Genomic DNA, 22,054 nt, shown 5'->3' with positions numbered 1-22,054 from the left:
CTGGGAAGTAAATAGAGAGAGGAGGGGTGGGGCTGGGGGAAGGAAGATGGAAAATGGGATGGTGATCATTGGTGATAATTTCCTCCATCCTGAAGCTCAAAAATCTCCTCCGCCCTGAAGCTCAAAACTTCCAAGGATGCCCACCTTGAAGAAGTGTCCTCCTTGCGGAAAGACCTCAGTGGATCTCTCTCCCACTGCAACCCACCGGTAATCTCCTTCACCCTGAAGATCAAAAGCCTATCACCATCCCACTTTCTTTCCCCCACCTCCACCCCTCCTCCCTCTATTTATTCCTGAGCTCCCTTCCCCCTCCCCACTTCTGAAAAAGGGTCCCGACCCGAAACGTCGACTCTCCTGCTCCTCTGATGCTGCCTGGCCTGCTGTGTTCCTCCAGCTCCACACTGTGTTGTCTCTAACTGCAGCATCTGCAGTTCTTGCTACTACCATGCTATTCTTGCTCCTGTGTCTGTCCATCACTTCCTATCAAGAAGTCTATATGACCTTTAAGATATCCTAGAGCAGCAGCAGGTTCATTGTAAGACTGTCTGATACTTGCATTGAAAATTGAAGTGATGAAGAGAAATTATATCAGAGGAAGATGAAACTACAAAAGGAAAGAAACAAGGTCTTTTGAAGCTTTGCAATTTAATTCAATCATTTATTCAATGTAATTTCTAAACAGAAATATTAGGGATTCTGTAGGTGATTACAATCTGGAAACTTAAACTTTCAATTCTACACATAGCACTTTCCTCCCTCTGCATTTCATAACAGAATTGGTTTCCTCTGAATCAGCAGTGCAACCATAATTCAAAGACAGATACTGTTGTAATCCAATTGGATTTTGTTCTTTTCATCTCCCTCGAATGAAATCATATCTAATCTATATTCTGGCAAGTTTCACATTGAAAGCATGGTGAACAGTTGGCAGCTTAGCCCTGGCATTCCCTGAAGTGGTAATCTCCTTGTCAGTTCTGTTTTGGTGATTTTTTGACCAAACATCATTATAGAGTATATTGCACTTTTCTCAATCAGTAGCCGCATCTCCCTTGTGTGTGCATTGTCACCAATTCCTAGACCAAACATTACTCAAGTTTCTCCAAAATAAGGCTATAGTCCAAATCCAAACCTGATTCAAAGACTCTTTCACATCAAAGCAATATGATGCTATTTAATCAGCACCAACTTAGTCAGCCATATTGACCTAGATAGGTGGATTAACCTGGCGCACACTATTCATTTGCTTATGTGTTCTGAATTTTGGCAGCTATGAAAGATTTTTTTGTGACTAACAGAAGGAAAGACTTTTAATCAGAGTTTGCTTTTACACATTAATTGAGTGACATCTTCTTCTTTATTTTTGCAATACTCTACTTCACTCCTGAGATTAACAGACATCTATTCAATTCATGAAAAGATATTAGGGAGGAATCTTGTGTCCCTGGAGGTGGCAAGCTTGGAGGCAATAAGGACACTTGGTTAAGCGGGACAGACACAAACCCTGCTGCCTTCCCATCTCTACCAGAGTTAAGCTCTGGGCAGGTAGTCCCAGGGCTGATATTCCCACCCCCACAGTCAATTGAGGCCCTCAAATCGTCAATTAATGAACACTGCCACCACTGCGATTAACCCAGCTTCAATGGTGCCTGTGACCATGCAGTATTCCCAGCAACTGCAACCATGCGGGCAGTTTGTCACCGCTCCCCCCACCCATCCAGCATCATTTGTCCCCACATTGCTGGGACTCTTAAGGAGTCTTCTTCCACCAGCAATGAGTGCCTTGCGGTGCCGCTGGATGCTGCCTCTGATTGGCCAGCACCTCCATCCCTGGGGTCTTGATTTTAGGGGAAGGTCTCACTAATATTTGATTCTTGTATCATTCTGCTGGCCCTTGATGAAATTGACAGTTCAGTTCTCACCAGATCTCTCCACAGCTGTCCAGACGCTTGATGTCGTGATAATTGTCTGTCCCAAATTTCTGCACTTACATAAGGTATCACACTTGTCTTCCTGTATGAAAAAAAAACTTTAAGTATTAAGAGCTTCGGGATCTATTCCTCTTCTCAGGTTAGGAGGGCCTTGTATATGAAAGAAAGGACTCCTGTGTGTCCTGCTAATTAGCACTGGTCTATTTAATTTACAAAATCTTTTATGTGGTTAGGACTGTGTGCCAAGTGTTCACTAATCAGTGATTTAAAAAATTACAAGTGGAATTCTTGTTTTATCTCTGCCAACTTTTTTCTCACTTCTTCCTCTAGGTCACAAAGGCTACTGCTGCCTTCTGATACCTCACTAAAGTTGCCTTTCTTCACATGCAAGCCTAGTGTCAGAAGAGTTTCCAACAATGCAGTGTCCTTCCTCCATAAGACAATATGACATAGGAGGATAAGTAGGCCATTCAGCCCATTCAGCCCATTGAGTCTAGATTGCCACTCAAAGACATCATGGCTGACCTGACAACTATCAATTCCACTTTACTGCCTTTTCTCCATAACCCTTGATTCCCTTAATGATTAAAAATCTGTCTCTCTCAGCCTTGAATATGCTTAATAATCTAGTCTTTACAGCCCTCTGTGGTAAAGTATTAAATAGCTACCCTATCCTCAAAGAGAAGAAATTTCTCCTCATCTTTGTCATCAGTGTGCGATCCCTTATTCTGAGATTATACCCTTTGGTCCTAGACTCTCCCTCATGGGGAAACAATCTCTCCACATCTACCCTGTCAAGTCCCCAAAAAATCTTAAGTATTTCAATAAAGTCACCTCTCATTCCTCAGTGAATACCTACTCAAGCTGTCCTGATAAGACTCTCCCTCTGTACCCTGGATCAACCTCATGAACCTTCTCTAGACTGCTTCCAATGCCAGTACATCTTCCCTTAGATAAGAGGCCCAAAACTGTTCACAATATTACAGCAGTGGTCTAACCAGTGCCTTAACAAGACCTCCCTACTTTTCTACTCCATTCCCTTTAAATAAGACTAAAATTCCATTTGCCTTACTGAGTACTTGCTGAACTTATATACAGTTTTTTTTACTGGTTTAGGCATGAGAAATTCTGTGCTGTAGCTTTCTGCAGTCCCTTTCCATTTAAATAACATTCAGCCCCTTTATTCTCCCAGCCACAGTGCATAACCTCACATGTTCCCTCTGTCTACTGCACCTGCCAAGTTTTTGCCCACTCAACATCTCTCATACATGCTCAATTTCTGGAAGGATACCACTGAATAGTGATCATGACCAGAATCTTCACCTCATATTTTCCTTTGACTAATTCAGCAAGTTTGCTATTCCTCAGACAAGATCATCAAATTCGAGACAGCCTGGGAATTAAAGCTCAGGCTTTCTGTAGCCTGGCTTTGTAATCAGCAAAACTCCCATTCCCAGAAGAATTTAGTGCTTACTTTTATTTACTTTATAGTTGATGTTGAAAACATAAGCTGGACCAATCTGTTATTGTCAGAACTTAAAAATATTTCAAATGTTGTCTCATGCATGTTCTCTCATAGCGAAAACTATGATATTACGACTAAATTATATAAAATATCTTACTGAAGTAACAATTCTAACTTTCTAAATTATAACCACTAAGGCCACAGAATTTTAGTAGCCATAATCTGAAAATTCCCTCATGTGATGTGGATGTCACTGGTAAGACCAGCATTTATTGTCTGTCCCTCCTTGTCCTTGAGAAGGTTGTAGTAAGCCACTTCCTTGTGCTGCTGCAGTTCATGTGGTGAAGGTACTCCCACAGTGCTTTTAAACAGCAAGTTCCAGAATTTCGATCCACTGACAGTGCAGGAACAATATATTTCCGAGTCCGGATAGTGTGAGGCCTAGAGGGGATTTACAAGCTAGTAGTACTGTCATCTGCTTACTGTACTTATGCAACTAGGTAATAGATGTCACAAGTTTGGGAGGTGCTCATACAGAAGCCTTCCCTTATTGCTGCTGTGCATCTTCTAAGTAGCACTGACTACAAGCAGTACACAGTGATTAAAGGACTGAATATTTAAGTTGAAAAATGGGGTTCTGATAAATCTTGGAGATCTTCATATTGACCATTGTAGAATTTGATCTTGCTTCGTGGTAATAGTCAGGACCGCTGCATGAAACTAACTAGACAATATGTTGACCTTGTAAGGCAAAAATGTATGCAAAAAATTAAGCAGAAGTTCAGTGTGACAAACGAAACACAAACAGTGTCCATTGATTGGCAGAAAACAAAACTTCTTGGGCTTTCAAATGTCCTTTTCTGATTAGTAGTAGGATTGTGAAAAAAGAACTCGTGTGCACAAATACCTGACTGTTTTAGTATTTACTGATTTAAGCTTGTGTTTTTCCATATACTACCAGTGAGGGTAATAATATGGGAGCATGGTGCAAATTACAATAAAACACACACTTAAAAAAATGATTGTTTGCATTTTCAATTACTAAAACATTTATTTTTATTCAACTTGCATTACTGTTGGCACAAAACCTGCACATAGGAGCAAGGGAAGCAATTTAAATACAAGGCTAGTGTTGACATTTACACAAAAATCAATTTCAAGTTTGGTTTGAAAACAGGAAGAGAGGATGAGAGGCTTTCATCAGTGCTGTAGACTTTGTGAACTTTGCAGTGCTCCTCCAATTCAAAACAGATTGTATAAATAGGAGTTCTTACTGATACAAATAGGTAAATGAGAATATTTAACACAAATATGACTGGTGACATAGATAAGTCTGTATCCTGCAAATATGTTTCCTGTCATGCAGTTGATTTTAATGGGTTATATTTAGCACATGGGCGCCTTTAAGCAGCAGGTGACTGAATTGCACATTCATTTTCGTGAGTGGAAAATCTCTTGGTACCATCTAACGCTGAAAGAAACAAGTCAGTGATCAGACATGTCTGCTTCTATTTTCAGAGGAAAATACCGGAGTCTAAAAACTATTGTACATATTAGGGTCAAAACAATGTTAGCAAAAATGAAATATTCATTGTCAGTTTGCTGTTTTACTCCAATGTACCGTACGTAGAAGACCGCTCAAAACTGGGAAGGAGAAACAAGATATGGCAGCTTGGAGACAGTAAGGACTGCAGAAAGCCAGAGTCAATAGATGCGAAGCTGGAAAAGCACAGCAGGTCAGACAGCATCCGAGGAGCAGGAAAGTCTGACAAAGGGTTCGGCCCAGAACATTGACTTTCCAGCTCCTCGGATGCTGTCTGACCTGCTATGCTTTTCCAGCTTCACATCTATTGACCTAAGGTATGGCAGCCTCTGCTGTAATATTGGGACAGGCTGATTTTGCACATAAATTGTAGGTTCTTCCATTCTGCTTCTACCTTAGAGCAGACCTCGCAAATTTTAAGAAGTTGCCTTTTGAAAATCTTTCAATACTAAAACTGTTGGTTCAATGAGAGTTGAAGACACTGATTAGCAATTTTTAATGGGAAAATCAACAGGGATCTGAATACCATCCTCAAAAATTCAGCAAGCCTTAGCAACAAAAAGAGAGTTTGAATTACTTGGTTGCTATTAAAAGGGGCTTTTGGGACAGAATAAATCTGAAATGTTTAATTTAATTCCTTGCTCCATTCAATGAGCCAGATTAACATTTAGGGTGTTTTGTTAGTACACAGTTTAATGATTAAGTTATTTCATCGCATTACAATGACCGGCTAATTGTTATGATTGAGACATATGGGAACAAAGTTCTTTCTGTGGAAGGAAACTAAGTTTGTATTAAATTTACTAAAAGCAAGGAGGTAACGTTACATACAAGCATGTGACTTCACAGAAGGAGCAGGCTGTTCAACTTATCTAACCTGCTCTGCCATTCAATCAGATCATGGCTGATTGGATTATTCCAAATGTCTGCCTTCCTCAATAGCTTTTCAAGATCTTGTTTAGCAAGAATCTATCTTCGTCTGCCTTAAATATATTAAAAGACTTTTTTCCACCAAGTGCTACAATATTATCTGAACATTTATGGTGATCCATACAACGAAATGACTTGGCCCTGATTTTAGCTATTTTTTCCCCAATTTTTGGACCTATGATCTTGAGCATCTAGTTTGCAGGTTCAGAGGCACGACTAAAAGTGAATAGGCAGGCAATTTGTTTTTGTGAAGGATTTTTGGCAGCTTGTTTGCATTATTTCAAGGTTTAATTGCGATTTTTACTTTCCAGAAATGGTTTCATAACATCCTTTCACAGCAGTTTTTTATCGATCAGATTTATAGATTTTTGCAAAAAGGAAACAAGTTCTTCATGGTCTGAAGAAAAAGCTCAAAACAAAAGGAGTATATAAAACAGCAGGGACTAAGGTAAATGAATTCATAGGATTCTTGATTTTATTGACCTGTGCTCCTTTTGGGTCTTTTTCTCTGCAGATGAACCAAGCCGGTGTTATTTTCATGATGGCGATGGTGTTTGCGAAGACTTTGAGAAAATGACAAGCGTACGGGATTGTGGTCTCTACACACCCAATGGTTTTATGGATCAGTGGGCCAGTAACGTCACTGTTTCACACCATGACGATCAGTCCTGTCCTGGATGGGTGATAATTGGTCACCCCGCTGCAACAAAGGTAAAGAAAATGTCAAAACTGTGCACTTGCATTTGGTGAATATTGCCTCGAAGTAATCACTGTTGATTACAATGGATCAAATGCTCCATGCATTCATCAGGTCACTTAACTCTTTTTATGTAGACACTGACTTGGTTCATGTCACATGGTCTCATGCTTTCACTCAAAGAGCTGAGAAAAGGCTGCCTTACAAACACATTAAACATGTGCAATCCCATTCTGAGACTATCTGAAACAAAATTGTAGATGGAACATAATACAACAAAGCCACATATGTACATTTTCATTTCTGAATTCCAATATTTGTTGAGATGCATATGCACCCATCATGAGCAAAGAAATGGGGTGGATTTATGGCTACATAGTCTGTTCTCCACTCTCCAGCCCATGATCTATAAATACAATTTGCACTTTTCTGACATGAAATCTGGCTGTTTCATATTGGCATTACACAATGAGCAGTTTTACTTAATCACAAGTGAGACTTCCACTTCTCAGAGACAAGATATTCTGCCCTAGAGGGCTGTTGAGCAATCTGACCTGAAAATCCCAGCTTCAGAGTGGGGGCGTTGTGTTAGAGAGGGACAGGGTGGGGGGTTTTGGGACCCATAAAGGGGCTGTCATCAGTGGGCACAGGAGCTCTACCAAAGGCAATGGTTCTTATCCTGCCCGATGGCAGCTGTCAAAATGGCTAGGTTGCCCACATTTCCTCTCGAGGTGCAGAATTGTGGCAGAGGCACAATGAGGCATTTAAGTGGCAGTTAATTGTGCACCCAAAAGAACCAAAGACCCCATGGGCTGGCTTAACTTCTTATTTCTCACCCTCGCCAACACTCTGCACCGATTTATATATGTCTTGGCATGGACCCATAAAATTATTGACACCAGAAAGGTCTTTCCATAGTCAAATACTTGAATGATGCACTAATTCCAATTGAAACGTGGCTAAGTTGTGACAGGATTCATCATTAGTTTGGGTGAATATCGTGAAATTCAACTTGGTGCAAATTTAATGACAAGTAGGGAATATCTAATCATTGAGTAAATGCAATTTTTAACATATATCTTTAAATTGTTGGGATCTACAGTGCAAATGTGCCTGGGCTGGGGACAGTGATGGCCTAGTGGTATCGTTGCTGGACTGTTAATTCAGAGACCCAGGAATGTTCTGGGGACCTGGGTTCAAATCCCACTGTGGCAGAATTTAAAAAAAAACTCTAGCTGGCCTCAAAAAAACATCATAGTAAGGAACCTGCTCAAACTGCTGCCGTATATGTAGTGTAGGTACACCCACAGTGCTGGTAGCAAAGGACTTCCAGGGGTTTTCAACCAGCTACAGTAAAGGAAGGGCAGTATTGTTCCATGTCGGGATGGAGAAAGTGGTTTTGAAATCAAAATGGAGGACAGAGGCCATGTTTTGAAGTTGTTGAACACTATGTTGAGTCTAAAGGCTATAAAGTGCCAAAGTGGCAATTGGAGTATTGTGCCTTCAGTTTGAGATTGTTTAGTTGATTCATTGGAATATTATAGCAGGCCCAGAAATGTTAACTTAGGGGCAAGCAACTGGAAGATGAGGATCAGTCTTGTGGACAGAAAGGAGGTGTTCCCAGTCTGTGTTTCGTCTAACCAGTGTAAAGGAGATTGCGTTGTGTCTGGCAAATGTAGTGGAATAGATTAAAAAAAATGTAAGTAAATTGCAACTTCACCTGGAAAGTGTGTTTGGGGCCTTCGACAGCAAAGAGGGAGGAGGTGAAAGAGCAAGTGTTACACCTTCTGCTTTTGTTTGTAACTAGATTTGGCATTTATTAGAAGGGTTGTTTACGCAAAATCTTTGGAATCGAAGAATCATTGAAATTAGAGTGCTGATCACAGCCTGGTTAAACTCCACTTGGAGTACTGTGAGCAGATCTGGGCACCATGCATTAGGAATGATATGTTGGACTTGGAGGAAGTACAATGTAGGCTTACAAGAATGATACCAGAACTTCAGGGTTTAAGTTATGGGGAGAGATTATAAAAATCCAGCCTGTTTTCTTTGGAATTTAGAAGGTTAAATGGTGATCTGATTGGAGTCTTCAAGATATTAATAGGAAAAGACAAATGATAGACAAAGAAAAACTATTTCAACTGGTTGGCAATTCCAGAACTAGGGGTATAGTCTGAGAATTATAGCCAAACCATTCAGGAGAGCAGTAAGGAAGCACTTCTACATGCAAAGGGTGGTAGATGTTTGGACATCTCTTCCAGTGGTTGCCAGTGGTTTTAAATCGGAAAGAGATGCATTTTTGTTAGGCAAAGAGATGAAGAAATATTGGCTAAAGATAGGTATATGGAGTTAGGCCGCAGATCAGCCATGATGGAATCAAATGGTGGTCCAGGCTCCAGGGGATGAATGGCTACTCCTGTTCCTATGTTTCTAGAAACCAAAGAACCTCAGAGGTATTGAGATGACACTTTAGCTTCTTGTAGCTCTTCAAGCATACCTCCCTATTGTGCAGATTTATGGACACCATTAATTTAACCTTCAAGGTCTACTGTTTGAAAGACACTTTTGCTGATCGTGAAGACGTTTAGTGAGGACAGTTAGAAGCTCAGAAGAAATAGAACTGAAGGTGTGCATGATACAAACACAATACTGAAATATTTTATGAGATGTAAACAGAATAAAATGCAGACTTAACGATTTTGAACACCAATCTCTATTCATTGTATAACTCTGTCTCCGGAGGCAGCAAACAGTGAGTGATGAAACAAAAGGAAGACTTATCTAGTTAGTGATTATTTTGATGTTTCTATAGATTTAATGTCTTGCCAATGCACACCTACCATCAGCTTGTGGAGTAGACCAGTCCCTGTCTACTGAATATTGATGCGGTGACTTTGTTCAGATGATAACACTAGACAGATTTTGTGAAAACGTCTCAAGCTAGTTAAATTGAATAAGAGTCTAGGCAGGTAGTGCAACTCTTTAAATTATTTTCAATTGTTCCTATATTCAATGAAAGGAATGAAATGCATACTTCAAATCTCTGACTTAGAACGTTAATGGGTACACTGCCATAGTGAGCAAAATGTTCCCTGTATCCAGTTGTTCCCATTAAGCAAACACTCCAAGGTCTCAGGGAAATTAATTGTGCTTGAGCAAATTCCTTTTGAAGTAAATGTTCCCATTAAAAAAGATGCATTTTAACTGGAGCATACTCCATATGGCGTTGCTTGCCCCACAGGGAGAATTTTTGATGGTATAAGTGGGTACAGATTATTTCCATCACAATCATTTTTTGGCATTTGCTTGTAAGACTGAACCGGAAATTCATGACTATACTGTCGCATACATGTTTTGACTGGTAAGATAGATTTAAGACATACCGTAGTCCCATTGGCTTTTCAGGAATGGCCATGGTTTGTTGCTGTGCACCGTGCATGTCTAAGTCGTTGTTATCATTTAAAATGTCATTGATTGTGGAGGTGGAGTCGAGGCAGTGGGAGAATTAGGGTGACTGCATATGGTGCCGTAGCCAGTCAGAATATTGCTCATCTTTGCCTGTTACTGGGTGTTATATCCAGTGCTCACTGGCAGAATGAAAGTCTCTCCTCTGCTGATAGTGGGACTCCAGATTGAAATGATCCCATACGAAATAATAATTTACGCACTTCAAAAGAGTTCATAAATATTTTCAGTCAATCTAATCAAGGGTGTTATAGCACGTCTCCAGGGCAGAAAGACAAGGGTAGGCGATGATCTAGTGTTATTATCGTGCGACTATTAACCCAGAAACCCAGCTAACATTTTGGGGACCCGTGTTTGAATCTCACCACGGCAGATGGTGGAATTCAAATTCAATAAAAAAATGTCTGGAATTAAGATTGTACTGATCACCTTGAAATCATTGCCGATTGTCGGAGAAATCCATCAGGTTCACTAATGTCCTTCAAGGGAGGAAATCCGCTACCCTCACCTGGTCTGGCCTACATGTGACTCCAGACCCACAGCAATGCGGTTGACTCTCAATTGCCCTCTGAAGTGGCCAAACAAGCCACTCAGTTGTACCAATCTCTACAAAGTGTCCAAGAAATAAAACTGGACGGATCAGCTGGCATCGATGTAGGCACCGGAAAAGACAACAGCAGAAACAGCCCTGTCGAGCCTGCAAAGTCCTCCTCGCTAACATCTGGGGGCTAGCATGGAGAGCTGTCTCGCAGACTAGTCAAGCAACTGCCTGACATAGTCATATTCACAGAATCATACATTGCAGACACCACCATCACCATCCCTGGATATGTCCTGTCCCATCGACAGGACAGACCCAAAAGAGGTGTCGGCACAATGGTCTACAGTCAGGAGGATGTTGCTCTTGGAGTCCTTAGCATTGAATCCAGACCCCATGAAGTCTCACGGCTTCAGGTTAAACATGGGCAAGGAAACCTCCTGCTGATTACCACATAGCATCCTCCCTCAGGCTGATGAATCAGTACTCCTCCATGCTGAACAACACTGGAAGCACTCAGGATGGCAAGGGCACAAAATGTACTCTGGGCGGGGGATTTCAATGTCTCGGCAGCAGTACTATGGAACGAGCTGGTCAGGTCCTAACGGATATAGCTGCTAGACTGGGTCTGTGGCAGCTGGTGAGGGAATCAACAAGAGGGAAAAACATACTTGGCCTCATCCTTAGCAATCTGCCAGCTGCGGTTGCATCTGTCTATGACAGTATCTGTAAGAGTGACCACCGTACAGTCCTAGTGGAGACAAAGTCCTGCCTTCACATTGAGAACAACCTCCATCGTGTTGTGTGGCACTATCACCATGCTAAATGGGACAGACTTCGCACAGATCTAGCAACTCAAGACTGGGTATCCATGAGACACTGTCGGCCATCAACTGCAGCAGTTTTGTACTCCAGCACAATCTGTAACCTCATGGCCCAGCATATCCCCCACTCAACCATTACCATCAAGCCAGGGAATCAACCCTGGTTCAACGGAGAGTGCAGGAGGGCATGCCAGGAGCAGCACCAGGCATACCTGAAGATGAGGTGTCAACCTGGTGAAGCCACCAAACAGGACTACTTGCACGCCAAACAGCGAAAGCAGCAAGTGATAGACAGAGCTAAGTGGTCCCACAACCAACAGATCAGATCTAAGCTCTGCAGTCCTGCCAGATCCAGTCATGAATGGTGGTGGACAATTAAACAACTCACTGGAGGAGGAGGCTCCACAAATATCCCCATCCTCAACGATGGAAGAGCCCAGCACATCAGTGCAAGTGATAAGGCTGAAGCATTTCGCAGAAATCTTCAGCCAGAAGTGCCAAGTGCATGATCCATCTCAGCCTCCTCCAGTGGTCCCCAACATTACAGATACCAGTCTTCAGCCAATTCGATTCACTCCACTCCACGTGATATCAAGAAACAGTTGGAGTCACTGGATGCTGCAAAGACTACAGGCTCTGACATCATTCCGGCAACTGTACTGAAGACTTATGCTCCAGAACTTGCCGCTCCCTTAGCCAACCTGTTCCAGTGCAGTTACAACACTGGCATCTACCCGACAATGTGGAAAATTGCCCAAGTATGTCCGTACACAAAAAGCAGGACAAATCCAACCCGGCCAATTACCGCCCCATCTGTCTACTCTCGATCATCAGTAAAGTGATGGAAGGTGTCATCAAAGTGCTATCAAGCAGCACCTGCTCAGCAATAACCTGCTCAGTGACGCCCAGTTTGGTTCTGCCAAGGCTACTCAGCTCCTGACCTCATTACAGCCTTGGTTCAAACATGGACAAAAGAGCTAAATTCCAGAGATGAGGTGAGAGTGACAGCCTTTGGCATCAAGGCTGCATTCGACTTGAGTGTGACATCAAGGAGCCCTAGCAAAACTGGAATGAGTGGGTATCAAGGGCAAACTCTCCGGTGGTTGGAGTCATACCTGACACATAGGATGATGGTTGTGGTTGGTGGAGGTCAATCACCTCAGCTTCCGGACATTTCTGCAGGCGTTCCTCAGGATAGTGTCCTCAGCCCAACCATCTTCAGCTGCTTCATCAATGACCTTCCTTCCATGATAAGGTCAGAAGTGAGGATGCTCGCCGATGATTGCACAATGTTCAGCACCATTTATGACTCCGCAGATACTGAAGCAGTCTGTGTTCAAATGCAACAAGATCTGGACAATATCCAGGCTTGGGCTGACAAGTGACAAGTAACATTCGTGCCACACAAATGCCGGGCTATGACCATCGCCAAGGAAAGACAATCTAACCAACACCCCTTGATATTCAATGGTGTTACCATCACTGAATCTCCCACTATCAACATCCTGGGGGTTATCATTGACCAGAAACTCAACTGGACTCACCACATAAACGCAGTGGCTACAAGACCAGGTCAGTAGCCAGGAATACTGCGGCAAGTAACTCACCTCCTGACTGCTCAAAGCCTGCCCACCATCTACAAGGCACAAGTCAGGAGTGTGATGGAATACTCCCCACTTGCCTGGATGAGTGCAACCCCAACAACACTCAAGAAACTTGACACCATCCAGGACAAAGCAACCCACTTAATTGGCACTACATCCACAAGCATTCACTCCCTCCACCACTGATGCCCAGTACTATCTACAAGATGCACTGCAGAAATTCGCCAAAAATCCCAGTTTCCAAACCCACGGCCACTTCCATCAAAAACAGGACAAGGGCAGCAGACATATGGGAACACCACCACCTTCAAGTTTCCCTGCAAGCCACTCACCATCCTGACTTGGAAATATATCGCAGTTCCTTCACTGTCACTGGGTCAAAATCTTGGAATTCCCTCCCAAAGGTCATTGTGGGTCAAACTACAGCAGGTGGACTGCACTGGTTCAAGAAGGTAGCTCATCACCACCTTCTCAAGGGCAACTAGGGATGGGCAAGAATTGTTGGCCCAGCCAGCGATGCCCACATCATTCAAATGAATAGAAAAAAAGGGGACTTTAACTAAGGCCTCCTGGCCCAGAGGTAGGGCCACTACTACTGCACCACAAGGGCCAAGCCACTATTTATAGAGGATATTAGAACAATTGAAACAAATGATTGGTATGCATTATATCTGTAGGGTTCCCGATCCCACCCTCCTCCCCAATCAATCTGATTTAGGTTGTGAGATGATTGCTTCTGAGTTATGGTAGCTTTAAATACAAGACACAGTCCTGACCCTAAGCTCCAAGTCTAAACTGACATTACAAGTGGTTGAGGTAAAATTTTTCCTTCAAACAGCAACATTCCAGTCACCCCCCCATCCTAACCTCTAATCCCGAAAGATCTACTGGCATTGCATTACAAAGCAATTTTTCAAATTTGGCTTTGCTCAAAATATGACTTATCGTTATATAATGAACAAAAATCATAACACCTTATTGTGAAATATTTGTTTGAGAGCAAGGTTATGGTCTCACACCTTTTGCTTTTGCTCTCATCTGGATACCCACTTTCATATTTCATCTCCCAAGTGGCTGTGAATGAAATATTTGTGTGAATGGAACCCATTTTGCATTTACCTGAAACCCTGTATTTTCGAGACAACAAGGTGCAGGGCTGGATGAACACAGCAGGCCAAGCAGCATCATAGGAGCAGAGAGGCTGACGTTTCGGGCCTAGACCCTTCATCAGAAAAGGGGGAGGGAAAGGGGGTTTTGAAATAAATAGGGAGAGAGTGGGAGGCGGATAGAAGAGGGATAGAGGAGAGGATAGGTGGAGAGGAAACAAACAGGTCGAAGAGGCGGGGATGGAGCCAGTAAAGGTGAGTGTAGGTAGGGAGTTAGGAAGGGGATAGGTCAGTCCAGGGAGGACGGACAGGTCAAGGGGGCGGGATGAGGTTGGTCGGTAGGAGATGGAGGTGCGGCTTGAGGTGGGACCCTGTATTTTCTTTGGGTTTTCACATGAATGACCTACTTAGTATATTTGAAACACTATCATTGTGGGTAACCTGTTATGTTATTAAGAATTAAGAACATAAGTAGCTGCAGAAGTAATTATGTTTTCAGCGTAATTACCACACGGTCACTCAATTAGTTGCTGTTTCAATTGATGCAGTTGTCAAAAGAGCAACAAGAATGTAGACCTACTTCACAATATACTCCATTGGAGAAAGCAACAGTGATTTTCCCTTGCTTGTTCAAATTGGTTCATTTGGGGGGTCCTGTGTGATGCAATAGTTTTTGATCTTCCAAACTTGGAGGATCTAGAAACTAATACTGATCATACAAATCTGTCTCACTTGCCTGTTGACCTCAGTAGCACTTTCCTTCGCTTTGTAAATAAGAGCATCATGTTACTTCAGTTGTCCTTAGGATGGGGAATAGCATCATACGATAGTGGCTCAATGGAAAACTAATATACAAAAGATCCCCACCTGCTTGGTATGAATGGTAACAATGTTATGTCTGTGGAAGGGTTGTGAACTAAAAGGATCAAAGTGGCAGAGCTGTGTGCTTCTGTATTTCAATGAGTGATGAAATTTGGAAGAGGAATGCTTTGGGCACATGAACACCATTTCCAAATGTCTCAGCATTCTACATTATAGAGGACTTGTCCCCATTTGGTATCCATTTGACAAGTCATATCAATCACAGCTCTCCTATTTACATTAGTTGTACTACAGGGCAACAGCAAAATATGGCCTATATTAGATTGGAAAAAAAAAACCTCAAATTGAAAAAAAAGGCAGTGGAATTTGTTAAATATTAAGCTGTCTAACATTAAACAATTTAGATATTATTTAATTGATACCAAATCCCATTTGGAAGTGTATATATCAATTTCCTTTGGTCACAGACCATTTGTATCCTGGCACAGATTTTAAAAGCCATACTGTGAAATAGGAAAATATTAAGTAAATCCATCTAAAATTCTCATTACTGTTACATTTGGATCCTAGTTAAATAATCCTTTCACTTGTAGCTGATCTGTAATGCAGAGCAAAACATGCAGAAAGAGTGCTAAATAATGGTCATTAGTCAAAAGGAAAAGAAAAGCCCTTTCCTGGTTTGTTATCCTTTCAGTACAATTCCCCAATGTCGAAACTGATCATCTGCCAGGTAGTCTGCTGTTTACGAAGAATCCAATTGGAGAGGCTTACTAATACCTATAGTTGAGGGCTGGAATTAGTCCCACACACGTTTCAGGAAACCAATGAATGACACATTGGTGTAAGAACCGCTGCTCAGCTTCAACATCCTGGTTTTAAAAAAAACATTCTGTGTTGGCCACCTCAAGTGCCCTTATGTGATGCTTGCGTGAGGGCCACTTCTGTAGTGGCAAGATGACAGATAATCTGCCCTTTGTTTTGCTGAAATTCTTTTAACTGGAGCAGCTTTAACCCTTAACCCTACCATTTATTAAATCTTGTTCCAGTCTAGTTACAACAAATGTTCAAAGAGCCAAACAAAAAATCACTAGAATCCACAAAACCTACCGATGGACTTTCTTGGATAAATTTTGACTGTGCGATCGTGACTTCAATGGAATTATAAATAAAGAGAGGTGTAAAACACCAGTTTATGATTCAACATTACTGAAATTTTACTATTCCATGCAGTCAAGATGTATTCAGTTTATTGCATAAACCTTTTTTATTTGCTGGACCTTTTATTTGTTTCTAAATTACATCTTTTCTCTACTCATTACATCTCCACCCACTCACACCAGTTCGTTCCCTGTCTTGACACAGTAAGAAGCCAGATTGCTCACAGTTTGGCCAGTGTTATGATTAATCTGTCTTGAGGGAGATACACGAAAGACCTCAGTGGGACTTGCCATGCATTTTTTTTTCCATGTTACTGCTTCCTTTGGTTTTCTCAACTGAGGTTTTGTTCCCAATTCACCCAACTCAGCAGAGGTCAAAGGTCAAACCTGGGATCCTCCTGATCCACATCGCTCAGTTTGATGCCTTGAAGCCCATTTTTCACACCAAGCCGTTGGGAAAACACGACCATGTTCAACTCCAGCTGGAGCATGGCAAGCGTGTGGTTGCACAGTCACTGTCGAGTTTGGAACGTTGACAGAAGCTGCATGCTGATTACAGATTTTATATTCCTGGCCATTACGCCCTCAAAATTCATTCACCATTGTAAGATTCAACAATAATTATTCATGTCTTTTCTTCACCTGGTAACATCTCACTGCCTCGCCTCACATTTTACAATCCAATACAGCACAAGAACAGGCCCTTCGGCCCACCAAGCCTGCGCTGATTCCTACTCCTTATTTAGTTCCACTACTTATTGCTCATACATGGTTTCTATCCCTCTGTTCACCTTCCATTCATGTGTCTATCAAGATACACCCCAAAGGTCGCTAACGTGTCTGTTTCCACCACCTCCACTGGCAGTGTGTTCCAGGCACCCACCACTCTCTGTGAAATGTTTTCTCTGCGCTTCTCCCCTAAAATTTCCCCCGTCACCTTGAACCTGTGCTGTCTTACACCTCTGACTATCCACCCTATCTGGCTTTATATAATTTTGTAGACCTCTATCAGATCCCACCACCTTCCCCCCCGACCCCCTCCAAACTCAGGCTCCGTCCTTCTAGTGAAAACAATCCAATTTTATCCAACCTCTCCTCATAAGTAAAACCCTCCAAACCAGGCAACAACCCAGTAAACCTTCTCTGCACCCTCTCCAAAGCATCCACGTCCCTCTGGTAGTGTGGCAACCAGAACTGCACACAATATTCCAAATGTGACCGAACTAAAGTTTTGTACAGCTGTAACACAACTTGTCAACTTTTAAATTTGATGTCCCTGCCAACGAAGACAAGTGTGCTGTATGCCTTCTTGACCACCTTATCCACTTGTGTTGCCACTTTCAAAGATGCCCAGATCATTGTGTATGTCATTTTCATGTCTCATTCATTGGGAAATGATGGGAGATTTCTTGTTGCAAAGTAGATTAAATCAGAATCAGTTTAACCCAAACGACCTCATTTGTCCATGTGATGATATTCACTGGGCTGCAAAACAAGAAAGCAAATCACTGTGTGTACATTTTTGAAGTGAATTTGACCAGCTGATTAGAATGCCTTATAAATAAAGAATATACATCTTCCTTAAATAGCAGAATGATTGTTCAAGCTTGGGTTGACATGCTCAGTTTGGAGAGAAATAGTTGTATTCATTTCTCTAAACCTATGTAAATTCATTCTGAAAAAAAAACATTAATTTGGACCATAACGATAATTTTGAAATTTCTGTGATTCTGTGGTCAGAGGAGGTGAAATAATAGGCTCCCTGTACAAATTAGTGCAGCTTGAGTTATTTAAGAGGACGAGAAATACACTCACAGTCAAGATTATCTTAAAAATTGGGACAAACACTTACTCCTGTCAACTTTGCATATTATCCCTCCCCTTCACACACTTTATTCCCAAAATTGTTCATAAAAGATGGTTGTGATGTTATGACAGAAGTGTGGCTTCAGCTTCCCTTGTGAGGCAAATAAATGCTATCCATCAGGTAATAAAAGGCTGACAGAAAGTTACAGGGTGGTAATTCACTTGAACTGTCCTGATGATGCAATAAACTTCAAGAGTGAAGCTCAAACAATTTACAAATGTCATCAGAACTGCTAGATTGAATTACTACTTCAAATCTGCTGCCAGCTCTTTGTTATTTTTCATATTAATACTCTATATCGTCTTTTTTTAAGTGTCCTGTTTTGTTTTTATAGACTATAAGGCATTTCAATTTATCTGCCATGCTGTTAGCTTGAATTTAACTGTTATGCTGTTGACACTATATTTAAGGCAGCAAAGATGATAAAATGTAAGAGTTGGAGATATAGATCAGACAGAGAAGGGAAAAATCTTAGTGATTCCCCGACCTAAACCTTTACAATTTTCTCCACATTTTTCCTAAAGGCATCCAATGAGGAAAGCGAACCATCTTGACCGTCTTTTTTTTTATTTATTCACGGAAAGTGGCTTTTTTGGTGGTTGGCCAAGCATTAATTGCCCATCCTTAGTTGCCCTCAAGGAGGTGATGATGATCTGCATTCTTGAACCACTGCAGTCCATTTAGTGTAGGTACACCCACAATGCTGGTTGGGAGAGAGTTCCAGGATTTTGACCCAGCAACCCCGATGGAATGTAATACATTTCCAAGTCGGGATAGTGTGTGGCTTCAAGGGGCGCTTGCAGGTGATGGTCCAAAGTATCTGCTTCCCATATCCTTCTAGACAGTCATAGTTGCAGGTTTGGAAAGTGCTATCTAAGGAGCCTTAGTGAGTACATCTTCTTGACTGCACACACTACTTCTGAGCATTGGATGTTGAGGAAGCAGATATTTGTGGATATGATGCCAATCAAATCCAAAATGCAAGAATCTAGGCAGTGCATGTTGGTCAGCTATTTACCCATGAGAGACTTCACACAAAAAGATAATCTGAAAGTTTGTAAGGCAAACATTACAGCAGATCTCACTTGTCTGTGAGACTAAATATGGATATCCCAGTTGGTTGTACCTCTCCTAACCTCGTCTTGCTTAGGCAAACTGTAGCAAACCAACCACTTTACTCCAGTTGATGTAAGGTATCCCAACATAGACTACAAATGGACACAAAATCTGTTTGGCAAACTATCACATCACATGGTCTACCTTAGTCAATAACCCAGAATAGATCTTAAAAGAAACGGAATGCAACAAACTACATTATACAATTCACAGTATGAATGACACGTCTAGGACAAGAATATTCACAGGTTCATAAACAATGAAGCATTCAATCTGGAGCAGACATTTTTAAGAATGCTTTTGCAAAACCTAGCTGAATTTACACAATATTAAAGCTTTTGCTTTAAAAAAGGGATAGTAAAGCATTTAACTGCACAATTTAAATGTCACATTCACAATAAATCATAAGACAGAGTAGCTACATTTTAAAACTATGCATCTGTTGAGAATTGTGCGTAGTTCTTACTTGCATTTGTCTGCGCTCCCAGAGCAATTGATGCAATTATGAGTGTGCTAGCCAACTATATTAATAATGCTCTAATGGGCATGTTTATATCACGGAACTGCTTATACTCAAAGTGTTGAAGCATTTGCAATTCTATATTTGCCTCACTTACATTCTGTAACATAACAAAGAGACCAGCAACTACTTTAGTTCAGGGACAGGGCTGTGAATTTATGGAAGCATTTGAGGAAATGATTGGTGTTAGCAAATTCAAGAGGAAACAGGATGGATGATACTCAATAAAAGTGATTGAAGGGAATGAAAGAGAAATTTATGATATTTTAATTTGAGCCTTCGCTGTGTACAATTTTCATGTTTCCACATAAAGCCAGTTGCTTGCTTTTGACAATCATGATTGTGCCTTAAAGTAATTGTGATACATAACATCTCAGTTGCATTCCTTTTTTTTTGGCATTACTGCCCACAAGCCGCCCACAATGAGTCTTTCCAAATGAGAACTCAGTTATTAGCATGGAATGGACAGTGTGGTCCCCATTTATGTTTGCCACTCTCACAAGTGGGATCCATGAACCTGCAGACACCAATCTTAACCCATTTAGCACTGTGTCAACTCCTCCACCACCGATAAGTAAGTTTAGGATTCAGAGAGCATCCTTCATCTCTGCCCTTGCCCATTCACCAACACCTACCTCTACAAAATACGGTTGGGGTGTTATACATTTGAGGCAAATAATGAAAACTGACGCTGCCATCATACCTAAGTTGCAAACGGACAAACTTTAGGAGGTACACAACTGATGCCTTTTCAGTGGATTTCTCTTTTTATGTTGAAAATTGTAATGTTGATAGTTTCCTCAGAGACCAAGTTGCTGTCTGGCAACCAATGCAGACTAGCCGCACCCATCCTGAAACATTTAAAAGGATCTGAATGGGTACATGAATAGGAAGGGTTTAGAGGGATATGGGCCAAATGCTGGCAAATGGGACTAGATTAATTTAGGATATCTGATTGGCATGGACAGGTTGGACCAAAGGGTCTGGTTCCATGCTGTAAGACTCCATGATATCTTACAAAATGTACCAATACTGAGGGGAAGAGCTGAAAAATCCTTTGAAAAAGTGAAGAGGAGTTGGGTTCAGGCAGAGGCTGGAAGAGGTTGTACTTGTTTGCTTCTTGGCTGTCTGTAAACAGTGAACACTTTAGTTTTAATCATCTCCTGCATATGTGTGGAATCACAGATGTTAAAAGCAGCTCTGCACTTGAAGCTGGGTCCTGCTTACCGAGGTGTCAGGGAGAGAATATCAGTGTAAACAAGGGCAATTATCAGGCGGCAGTTAACTGAAAGTGGCATCTGGAAAAAAAATTACCGTTGGATAGGGAAATGTGGGTTTGCAGGTTTAGAGTCCTTAAGTATCTCCCTTTATTTTATAAATGACTTTGAAGTCATTTGTGGTTTCCAAGGCATTAACAACTAACAAAACCTGATTACTCAATTTTTATGTCTCTTGCGATTTGAATTTTCATTTATTGTCAGCTACAGACAACAATAAATCTTTAAGGATGGCCCGGCAGTACAACAGCAGTAGTTAGCAAGATATTTGTGTATTTTTAGAGCTTGCTTTCCCATGCTACTCAGCTGTCATTAACTAATGCATAACAAAGTAGTCTGCCATCACAAGTGAAGGGCTCCCAATCTGAGCTGTTTTGATCAAATAATTTTTCACATGAAAGAGTTAGGACCTGAATAGTGTCTAATTGTAATCAGTTTACTTTGGTCTCTGACAACCCTGGGTGGCCATTAATGGAGCACACTGGCAAATTTACATTAGAATATAGGGTTTTAGGATTGAGACACATTGCTCCGTATAGTGCCTTGAATGGGCTGTGCCAACAGTGTGACAACAGTCCCCCTGCGTAAAGCTTCACCAGGCAGAATGTGGGCTCCTGAAAAAGAAAGCTCGTTGCTGACTTTAGAGAAAACTAAAACATCGAAATAATTTATTTCAGTCAGTATAATAAACAAAATTTGCAACTCAAAGAAAATAAGCATGTTCCTTCAAACAACCATGTTCCGTGGAGTACAGCATTTTTTAGACTGTACGGCACAAAGCTACTAATGGGGATTTCATTAACTCTGGTAGTGGGCAAAGTAATTTGATATGAATGTGATAACTGCTGGAAAAATTTGAGGAAAGAAAGCACTTGCATTCATGTAGCAACTTTTAATGACATTAGGACGTTCTAAAGCACCTTACATAGAGTGACAAGCAATCCCAGTTTCACTGGGACTGTCATGATTCTTCATTATGTTGTCTAATGCCCCGACAATTTCCCAAAAACTGTTCAAATGTTCCACTTTTCACCTTATATCTTCTTGTCAAATTTAAGCGGTGAATTTTCATCCTTGTTCTTGTAAACCAACATCACATCACCCACCTCCATCTCCCTAAACATCTCCCGGGGACTGCCTTTTTAGTGCCAATGGCTCGATCACTGGTGATTCCTTTCAGACGGTTTACAGAATA

The 22,054-nt window shown here is 41.4% G+C and overlaps 1 protein-coding gene across 1 annotated transcript in view; it reads left to right on the top strand.

The window, feature by feature from the left end:
• Nucleotides 1-22,054, top strand: part of LOC109913486 (pappalysin-1-like) — a 277,630-nt gene that overhangs the window by 103,061 nt on the left and 152,515 nt on the right. Inside the window, exon 10 of the mRNA XM_048613637.1 lies at nucleotides 6,381-6,577. Within this exon, the coding sequence (XP_048469594.1) occupies nucleotides 6,381-6,577 (197 nt within the window). The remainder of the gene's footprint in view (nucleotides 1-6,380; nucleotides 6,578-22,054) is intronic.

This window comes from Rhincodon typus, chromosome 28 (genome assembly GCF_021869965.1).
Source record: "Rhincodon typus isolate 14 chromosome 28, sRhiTyp1.1, whole genome shotgun sequence".
NCBI lineage: Eukaryota > Metazoa > Chordata > Chondrichthyes > Orectolobiformes > Rhincodontidae > Rhincodon > Rhincodon typus.
Note: the sequence above shows the minus strand (reverse complement) of the source record. Positions and strands in the feature narration are given on the sequence as shown.